The sequence below is a fragment of the Puntigrus tetrazona genome, chromosome 25 (assembly GCF_018831695.1).
Source record: "Puntigrus tetrazona isolate hp1 chromosome 25, ASM1883169v1, whole genome shotgun sequence".
Classification (NCBI taxonomy): Eukaryota; Metazoa; Chordata; class Actinopteri; order Cypriniformes; family Cyprinidae; genus Puntigrus; species Puntigrus tetrazona.
Genome location: NC_056723.1, coordinates 12289657 through 12299999, shown reverse-complemented (window position 1 = coordinate 12299999; position 10343 = coordinate 12289657). Strand labels below are relative to the sequence as shown.

Here is a 10343-nt window from a genome sequence, read left to right as displayed (position 1 = left end):
GTATAGATTATACCCAAAGTTTTAGCAGAGTGCAAACAGGGACACATGTCCAAAAGTAAGATCAGGTACAATCTACCCAGATAATCATTCCTATGAAATAATATAATATGAATGTATCTTTTAACACATATTCTGTGACCCCGCACTTTATCTTGATCGTGTGATAGGATTCCATAACAAGGATAAGTGGATATGGATTGTCATCTGAGTAGCAGATGTTGTGGTTTTACTGAAGAGGACCAGCTGTAGGCGTCGTCTTTTGTCTGATGTATCAGGATGTTGAGTCTTTGTTGAGCTTAACGAACGGCTGAAAGGCAATGTCTTTTTTGCAATGCATAATTAATGTAAGCAGAGGTTCAGCACCGTTCCATGTGCTAAATTTACTTCTACAGTGACTGGAGTTTGAAATTTGGCCCAATGTAAACTCTTGAAACCATGGATGAATCCAAATTTCTATGTGCAAAACAGCTTTTACCTTAACATCTTTTAAACGAAACCTAAGTGTAGTCTGTCGAATGCAGCTTTGCTGTTTGGGTCTAATAACTTGAAGATGGATAGAAAACAATTTCGGTGCATCATCTTGCTCTGCAATCGTTTACTGATTTATACGATCCAGATTTTCAGCTGAACGTGTATTTTTTCAATTTCAACCCAATTGAATTTATTTATATTGCGCTTTCCACAATAAATATGATTTCAAAGTAGCTTTACAAATAAAAGTGCCTTAAAGCTTCTCTAGTTGAGAGATGACAATGGCAAAGAAATGCTGTTTCTAAGCATGCAAATTTAGGCTGTTTATACATTGTAAATGCATTTTTCATAAACAAAGAATGAGGTAACCTATAACAGTTTTTATTGACCACAGAAAAAGGACCTGCACAAGACTGTGCTGATTACATTGCGAAATCCCGAAGGAATGGTGTATACAGAGTAACGCCGCAGACAAAGAGCAGCATGTTTCCTGTTTTCTGTGACATGAAGTCTTCTGGCGGGGGCTGGACTTTGATACAGTATCGCTTTGATGGCAGCACAAGTTTCAATCGCACATGGGATGAATACAAAAACGGATTCGGTCCACTAATAGGAGAGTTTTGGCTCGGCAATGACAAAATTCACTTGTTGACAAAGGCGAAGAACATGTCATTGCGAATAGAAATCGAAGACTTCGAGGGTATCAAAGAATACGCTCATTATGACCACTTTTATGTGGCCAATGAAAGCCAACAATACCGCCTGTCCATTGGTGGTTACTCCGGTACAGCTGGTAATGCCATGCAGTTTAGTAAGAAGTACGATCACGACCAGAAGCTCTTCACCACTCCGGACAGAGACAATGACCAGTATCCCTCTGGAAACTGTGGGGCCTATTACAGCTCAGGCTGGTGGTTTGACGCATGCATGTCTGCAAACTTAAATGGGAAATATTATCAATCAAAGTACAAAGGGGTGCGCAATGGGATATTTTGGGGAACGTGGCACAACATTACAATGGAATATTACCCAACCAATGATAGACAGTCTTTTAAGACCGTTAAAATGATGATAAGACCTAAAAACTATGCAAAGTAGTATTATACCCAACAATTCTAAAACTTGCTCACTAAGTTAAGTTAAAGATGGATGGTAGAAAAAAAGGCAAGTGTCTTAAGTATATAGCTACTCTTGTGTTTTTTTGCTTTATTAATAGAATACATAAGTGTGATGTCAGAACTTGGAATAAACATTGATAAATGTTTCTATGTAGATTTTTTTCTCTACACATGTGCATTAGTAGAATACATAGATACACAACTGAGCCCCATGATTCTTTGAAAATGGTGTGTGTAAAACATGAAACCATGCTTTTTCCAGATTCAGCTGTTATATTGTATTTTGTTTGTTTTTTTTACTTACAAACAATAAAATGCTTGTAATCTGGGCTGATCCATGATTACGTTTACATGGATATTTGCAGAATAACAGATGCCGTTTTTTTTTTTTTAAACAAATAGCTGGATTTTACCAGCTTGAATAATATCATCTGAAATTTTGTACTATTTAATTTTCTTTCTATCACTTTTCTATTATTTTGAATTATTACGTGTTAACATCAAACAGTGTATGTATGTAGACCACAAAAAGACAGACAACTCTTTCAAAGAGGAAATATTAATTTCAGTTAAATAATGATCCTCCTTTTTTAAAGTACTTAAATTAACTAAAGAATAAATTACTACATTTCTTCCAAATATATGTATTTTGCTCCCTGCGTAATTGTTGCTCAATTGTAAGCTTGGGTGTATGATTTTCTTCATACTTATCAAAGAAAAATAAATATGTATCTTTTAATTACAAGGATGCTGTTATTACTTTTTATTATTATTTCTTTTTTTACACACTCTGTACAAGAGAAAATTAAAATCACATTTTGTAAACATGTATTACGTAAGTTCTGCAACGCAAAACATAAGTGTATGATAAAGAAACACAGATTCATAAATATACACCATTATTGTAGAACATATGCCTTTCCCGTAAGCAAACCATGTGTTACAGTACTGATTAAACAAACAGTGTGTATGCAGCACGTTAACGGTTATTTTTCAAATGTCCATTATGGTATGCCAATAATGATCTCAGTGTCTCACTAAAATGCAATAAATATTCTGAGCAACATTCACAATCAGTCATTTCTGTCACCTGAGTGGAAACTCACCACTGAGCCAAAATACGTAACCTTCCCTGCATCATTGTGAACATGAAACGTAGTCTATTCAGCGTAGTCACCCTTGAGCCTGAAAGAAGCAAGAAATTCCTGATAAAGAGCTCAAAACAGCTGTACATTCTTATTGTCCATTATATATATATATATTCCCTTCTTTATGAATAACATCTACTTTCAAGATGATTTTATTCCTGAAGAACACAGTAAAGACTTCTGCTGGCTTTCAAAGAATACCGTTCATATGTTCAGTCTCTTCTGAAGTGGAAAACGTTGTAGCCCAGTTCGGCCATAGCTCCGATGAGCAGCGCCCAAAGAGGGATGCAAACCGAGCTCACCAAGATGTTCATTACGTTCTCTAATTTGGCACAGAGCGTCAGACAAAATGCCAGTTTAAGCAGCATGGCCATGAGGTACCACACGCGCTTCTTCAAGTTCTCCGCCCCGTTGCGAGGGTCGAAGCCTGGCTTGCAGCGGCCTGCCATTTTGACAATGAGCATGAGGAGGAGAATAAGATCAAAGGTCCAGACAGGAAGGAAGATGAGGAACCAGTTCCATAATATCTTCCCGTCCAACTTCAGGACCAGCATAATGAGGAATATAAGCGTGAAGATCCATGTCAGGAGGACTCTCTGAGCAAGAGACATGTTCATTTGAAACGCTGGCCTAAAGGCACAGCATTTAGTTGATCTGAAGGAGAGAAAACATTGGAAGTGATACGATCAGTTAATTCCACCCAGCGAGTCCATGCAACTAGTCAGATATTATTAATAGTAATATTGTAAATAAGGCTTCATTTAAAACACAACGGTATAAATGCATTTATGATGAATTAATAACATTAGTACTAACAGATTACACAATTAACGTTGTATTAGTATACATAAAAATAGTATACAGAGCTAATATAGACAGTTTAATCAGTTTTTCATTGGATGTTACGCTGCTGTATTAACTTAAACTGCATTGTATTTATTTACTAGGCTAAATAGTCGCATATTGACTATGAGCGTTTGAGACGACGTGCGTATTCAAAAAAGGCTTAGTTTTAACATCAGTTGAACCTTAAATCGTTCATTTAAACACGCTGCCATATAAGATTTGTTTAAATGTGAACTGTTTTAGTTACAGTAATGCCTCCATATTAATTTAACTAACGTTATCCATCAAGCCGTATTTAACATGCAAGACACACAAATGTTCGGTATCAATAATAAACGAACATTAATTTTATTTATTGTTATTTTATCTTGACCGTTCCATCCCAACACATCCTTAAAATAAGAGAGCTATTCATTAGCACAAAACTAGCATATTCAGACCGGACTGCTTCGCGCGTTTATGAAACCAGATCGACGGGAAGCGTAGAAAACATACAGACGGAAAACCTTACCGATGATCAAGACAACACGGCAGGCCTTCTAGTCAGAGGGGTAAACGATTAAAACCGATGTCCCTTTCTAGTCGGTGTGTATTTGAACACTGACGATTTCAAAACAACTTCTCTTGAAGCACTAAGTTAAGGTTCGCGCAGCGCCATCTAGCGGACTGGAGGAAGCGCGTTAAACCGCCAGGCGAACTCGGTTCAATTCAATTTAACTTTGTACCAAAGAATCTAATATTCATTGCGTCTTTCACGATCATATATTTATACACGTTTACTTATTTAGTTTGTATTAATTTTGAGTTCTCATAAATGCGCAGCGGTACACAAACGGTCAGGATATTTATATTAATATATTAGATTTAGGTTTGTTTTGCACTAAATCCTACTGTACACCGACAGAGCACTTGGATTATACGACACGTCTCGGATGGAATATCAATAATAATAATAAATAAAAAATTAAATAATAATAAAAAGTGCGACGTATATTTTAATTAAATTTGAAAAATAAAGAAGCGCATATGGCACTAGAACAACACAAGGGTGAGTAAATGATGACTTTAATTTCATTTACAGGGAACTATCCTTTTTAGCTGGCACATCCATCTGGTAGCTAAAATGTTCTGCCAGTTTTTAATCTCATTTTCCCTTCAAAAGTTTTTTTTAAACTGGTTTGAAACGTAAGAATGTTACCAAAAAACCTCTCCGGCGTCTTGATTCGTCCTCAAGATGGCGCTGTTTCATTAGTTTCAGCTGTTAAGCCACTAGCTCATGACTGCTCCTCACAGCGAGGCTCTGAAGATAAAACCGAGAATAAACATGAATCACTATCCCAATATTTTGCTTCAGTTTTGCCCACATTTACACCTCTGTAAAAGCAACATTTGTCATTTCCCTTGCACTTTAACTGCCATAAACGTATACACGTTTCTCACCCTCAAGATGAAAGAAAATGTTCAGATTTTTCTCAGGTTGATTGCACACCTGAGATAACCATCGGAATCCACTAATTTGCAATATACCATTACAATTACCTGCTTTCTAAAACAGCCTTTAGGGTCCAGACAAGAAGGTGCAGGGTGCACTGATAGCACACAAAAAGCCGCATCCGTACCGAATCGGTTAATGAGCTTATTACCCTTTGCAAATGTCCTGTTGTGGTTGCCATTACTGAGGCCTTAAGGGGGTGTCAGCACAAAAGCCAGGTAATAATACAGCGGCTTCTTTGCTCCGTGTTGCTTATCAGTGAAACCACACAACTGCAAGCTGCCTTGAGGCCCTGAGCTGAGGACGCTGTTTTAATTGGGTCAGTCTGATTCTGCAGCCTGTTGCCACCACATGCGACTGAATAGAGAGCTTTTATGAGGATGCACAAGGTGTTTCAGACACGCGCACACACACACACGCACACACACACACCAACACCTGGAATAGTCTGCTGCTCCATTACTTGACGATTTACCACAGTTCTGCATAAAATAGTCTTTATGTATAGGCCTATATATAGCATTTATAGCAGGATCATAGTGTCGGTAGTAATGCATTTTTAGTCACACGAGTGGCGTAAACACATGACCTTTTTACATGAGAATATCTGAGTTACTTCTAACGCCATAGTGTTTCCAATGTATTGATTTGTTTTTGTGTGCTGTATGTAAACATTACGGTTACTGTAGTTCTAGACAAAATGTCAACATGCATTTATTTATCTCATTCCCGAAAATTTATCATAATAGTAACCACAGTAAAACCAACTATACTAGTTACACATTGATTTAATATACAACTACAGATCCACTGTAAAGTGAAAACATTACGTGCATCCCCTATCCCCAAATAATGTCATAATATATTTGCTCATGAAACATTTTTATTATCGCTGCTAAAAACAAGTTGCACTGCTTTATATAAAAAAATTCCATTTTTTTCATGAATAAAAGTTCAGAAAGAAATTCGTCTTGACTGTTACTTTGGTTAATTTAATGCATCCTTGCTGAAGTATTATTATCAGTAGTAGTAATATTTAATGGTAATATCACAGTAGTTTCTGCAAAACTATTAAGCAAAACAACTGTTTTCAGCAGTCTTACCTGGTTTGAAAGAACCGTTATCACTTTAAATGACATCATACGGTGACACTGAGGGCTGAGAAAAGATTATCCTTATCTGGCCTTTACATAATTTGTTCCTTCAGTCTGGCACAACTTTATGCGTTGACTTTGAATATGAATAATATTTCAAATTAAGGTAAAGATAGAGTCCTTTGTATGTGCCAAGCACAGCTGCACAGTAGATATTAAAAATATTCCCGTGGGAACTGTGTCCATGTGCCTCACACATAACTGAGCTTTTTGTGGCTTTGTCTATGTTTTGCGTAGCATATTTGGGTGACAAATATATATTTATATATAATAAAACTAATTTGGCATTCTAACCTGAACATACATGTCAAAATTCAATATCTACAAAATGGGAATTTAAAGGGACAGTTCACCTTTAAAAAAAAATAAAAAAATTATTTACTCTCGTGTCGTTTCCAAACCTGTATTATTCGAATTCTTCTGTAGAAAACTATATATGTATTTCAAAGTGAACAAGCTGTTCTTTTTATATAATAAAGTAAATAGTCCCCATCCATCTTAATTTTACTTTAATTTTCTTAAGATTTAAAGACATTTACTCAAAAGTGAAAAAAATCGGTCATTATTACTCACCCTAATGTCGTTCTAAATCAGCAGGGAGCATTCGTTCATCTTTGGAAGACAAATTGAGATATTTTTGATGAAATCTGAGAGCTTTCCGACCCTCAGACAACAACGCGCAATCCAAGGCCCAGAAAGGTTGTAAAGACATCATTAAAATAGTCCACGTGAAATCAGCGGTTTAACGGCACTTTTAAGTCAACAAAAATAACCTTATTCAACGGTTACATCTCTTCCGAGTTCTGGAGTGTACTGGAACATAACCCCAACTGAAACATAAAAACAGCAAAGACCTACACGCGAGTGTCTCCGCTTCTAAAACATCTTCGCATGCGTAAAGATCATGAATTCAGCTTGCATTTACATCAACATCCAAAGCGCACATCTCTGCGATTCTGTAAGGTAGAAATTCAATTTGGGGCTTCCAATTTCCTCTTGTGGAGTGCATAATGTGGTTGTCATGTTCAATGAGAAATTGCTTCCCCTCTGAAGAGCTAAAGTGGGAACAGCAATAGAGCTGCTATGACACGCTTCGTTCGGCGTCCTTCCGAGAAGATTAAAGCGATATCGAAATCATGCTTCGTCACAATGCAAGACATCTTATTTACTCCGAATGGGAAGCGAATGCAGTGTCAGACGAAAAAACACGTTTCTATCGTACACACGCCATACGCACGTTTCAAATCAAGGCTCTTCAGGCCCCGCTTATGCGGCTCCAACGTATCTCCGGTTCCTGCAGTATCCTAAAATTCCCCAGCGTACTTCAGCCTAGGGCTGTCGGTGTTGATTTATGTTTGACAGCCATTGAACTCATCACAGCCTTGTGCGAATATCCGTATTGACCTGTGGCCCACTCACATTCAAATCCTATCGAGTTTAGTCGCGCATGATGTTCGACCCCTGAGGAAGCCTGTCTTAGAGCAATCGGAAAATTCATAGCTAGCAGCATTTAAGCGCAAATCTATCTTGAGAGCAACGTGAGATTAATATAAAATTGCAGCCATTTGTGCTTTCATATTGGATTTGTGCATATGAAAATATTTCAGCACAGAACAGGTGGATGTGCCAGATATGACATCGGGAAGAGCGTAAGAAAAAGCTTCATTAGACTTGAATGTAATGGCGTTAAATGGAAATTGTAAATAGCTGCCATGTAAAGACTGACTCACTCCAATAATGTGTTTAAATTAACAATTGCACACCAAAAGGCCATTTAAGCTGTAGATGAGTTTGTTTCTTCATCAAAACAGATTTAGCATTATATCACTTGTGAGACTAAATACAAGCTCTGCAGTGAATAAGGTGCCGCCAGAAGAAGAGTAACAACAGCTGATAAACACGTCACAATAATCCAGAAGTAATCCAAGTTCATCTTGTGCAGTAAAATAATAGATTATACATTTTTAACAGCTGTTTATGTTTTAATCTGTGCATATTTCTCCTCTGATTCAGGTGAGACCATTTTTTCACTGGAGAAAGCCGTATTACGGATTGAGGACAAATTTGTGACATATTTGTTTATTACAAAATGCATCTTTTTGTGTGCCATGAAACCAAGAAAAACGAAATAGAAAAGGGTATTTTTTTACCACAGAAATTACAGCGTTTTGAAAAGCGGTGTTCACGGCATGATATTCTAGTAGATATTAAAGCTTCTTTTGTAATGCTAATGCAATACAAGTATTGTAATTTACTTAAGTTTGTATAATACATATTTATATTGAAATTTTAAAAAAATTCAATTTATATAACAAATTATATAAATGAATAACTGACCTTCAAAAAATAATTCATTTGACAGATATCTGTATGACTGTAATTTATTAATAAAAACTAAAAAAAAAAGAGTATAATAAAGTCATCTGACCACTGAATTGATATTGACCTGACAAAAGAGCTCTGATTTTTTGCCCAGCATGATATAACACGAACATTTCTATAGTCCATAACAAATGATTTACATTTACTGTACATGAGGTTGGCGTGGTTGACCTGCTATCGCTTTATTCAATCCATCATGCTGCGTCCTCTGCTGCTCCATGCCAGTTTAACAGCGGTCTTCGTTCTGGAGGGACAGTCGGCTCAAATCCGCTGCCCACGACTGGGTGGCCAGATGATGTGAGCGCCCGGCAGCGTGGGAACAAGACCCAGAGAAACCTGTGGAGATCCAGAGTCATCAAACTTATGAACTACCACGGGAAACCCTCTATAAAAAGTCAAACAAACAGGTCCTATTTCTTAAGGGGAAAGTAGCTTTTGATGAGCTGCCCACTGTTTAACAAAGCGCAACTAGAACTAAAAATTACATGCTTTCCTCATCTAGTGAATACAAAGCAATATATCTCTAGCTAGAAGAAAAGGACCTCATTTCCTCCTTTTAGCCAGGAAGGACACGGGAGAGAATCCAACAAGCTCCCAAAACCCCTGATTTGGAGAGGTTCTGTAAATATCTGCAGGAGTTTAGAGAGGGACTTAAAGGGCTGATAATGTACTCACCTGCAGAGAGGAGGAAAGATATAGGCAGTCACAAATCTTTGGGTTTAACAGTATAGCAAAGGAACCACAGTATGAGTCCTGATGCTATAGAAAAGCTCTAGAGAAGAAACCATACTGGGTCCCATCACTGTGTGTGTAAGAAAATTTATACATGCATCATGTGAGTATATGTGTCTTATATATATATATATATATATATATATATATATATATATATATATAAAATGGTATTTTATTATATAGATTTGAGTTGTTTGTCACACAGGTTTTACATATGACGTTCGGATGAGGTTTTGAACTAATTGGAACAGAATTTTCATTTTGGCTGAACTATCCCTTTAAGCCCACTAGGTGGATGTCTGAGTGTCGAATCCGTGTGACATTTTGCAGTGTTTTGTAGGCAAAATAAACACGACCTCAGACAGTCAGAGGGATTTTGTGACCCCTGAACTTTCAATCAGTGCTTTGGAGTCTTGTCATTATTTTTAGAAGTCCAAATACTTGAACAACAACATTATAAGCCTTCTCAGCGTTAAATATCCAATCTAAATTCTGGGAAAGATTTAGAATTTAATATAAAAGAAAGGACATTAAGCAAAAAAATACACACGTAAACACACACATCTTGCTGCATAATACATCAAGTCAAGAGTAGTGTGAGTCTGTGCTGACAAATGTACAACAATTGCCTGAAACATCCAGCAAGAATATTTGCTTAGAGATATATGACCTAATAGTTTCGCCCAAAACCATCCTTTGCATTTTTCGTCCTGGTCTCTGGAGAAAACCAAAAGCGTATTGGAGTAATGGATGTAAAACAATAATAACGAGAGACCTAAGAAGTATGTGATTCAGTAGAAACACATTCATTTGCTCTGACAAGAAACATCATTAAAAATTCACCTGAGGACAAACGCCGGAAAACCTCAGCGGTGCAAACCGTCAAAACTGAAGTCAGTGACTAAGCGGACAGGACCGTTTGTTTTTAGATTACTCAGCCAAGTAAACCGTCAACATTTGAACATATTTCAAAAGGACAATCTGAGCAGCAGATCTT

At 37.0% G+C, this 10343-nt stretch overlaps 2 protein-coding genes across 5 annotated transcripts; one reads left to right on the top strand and one right to left on the bottom strand.

Moving 5' to 3' along the window:
* The first annotated feature begins 591 nt into the window (after positions 1-591).
* On the top strand, positions 592-1569 carry LOC122331284 (fibroleukin-like). Its single transcript, XM_043228855.1, has one exon. The coding sequence runs from the start codon at positions 955-957 to the stop codon at positions 1567-1569; it is 615 nt and encodes a 204-aa protein (XP_043084790.1). The 5' UTR covers positions 592-954.
* LOC122331328 (transmembrane protein 60-like) lies at positions 1273-4219 on the bottom strand. Of its 4 annotated transcripts, XR_006248152.1 has the most exons (4): positions 4095-4219; positions 2939-3391; positions 2696-2774; positions 1273-1409 (listed from the first exon to the last, which is right to left on the bottom strand). XR_006248152.1 is itself a non-coding variant. In XM_043228884.1 (3 exons), the coding sequence occupies exon 2, from the start codon at positions 3352-3354 to the stop codon at positions 2950-2952; it is 405 nt and encodes a 134-aa protein (XP_043084819.1). In that variant the 5' UTR covers positions 3355-3391; positions 4095-4219; the 3' UTR covers positions 2338-2774; positions 2939-2949. The 4 variants fall into 4 exon arrangements, 2 of the variants coding, with proteins under 2 accessions (XP_043084819.1, XP_043084818.1); XR_006248151.1 differs by having other exon boundaries at positions 2696-3391; XM_043228884.1 differs by lacking the exon at positions 1273-1409 and having other exon boundaries at positions 2338-2774.
* Between the last annotated feature and the right edge of the window lie 6124 nt (positions 4220-10343).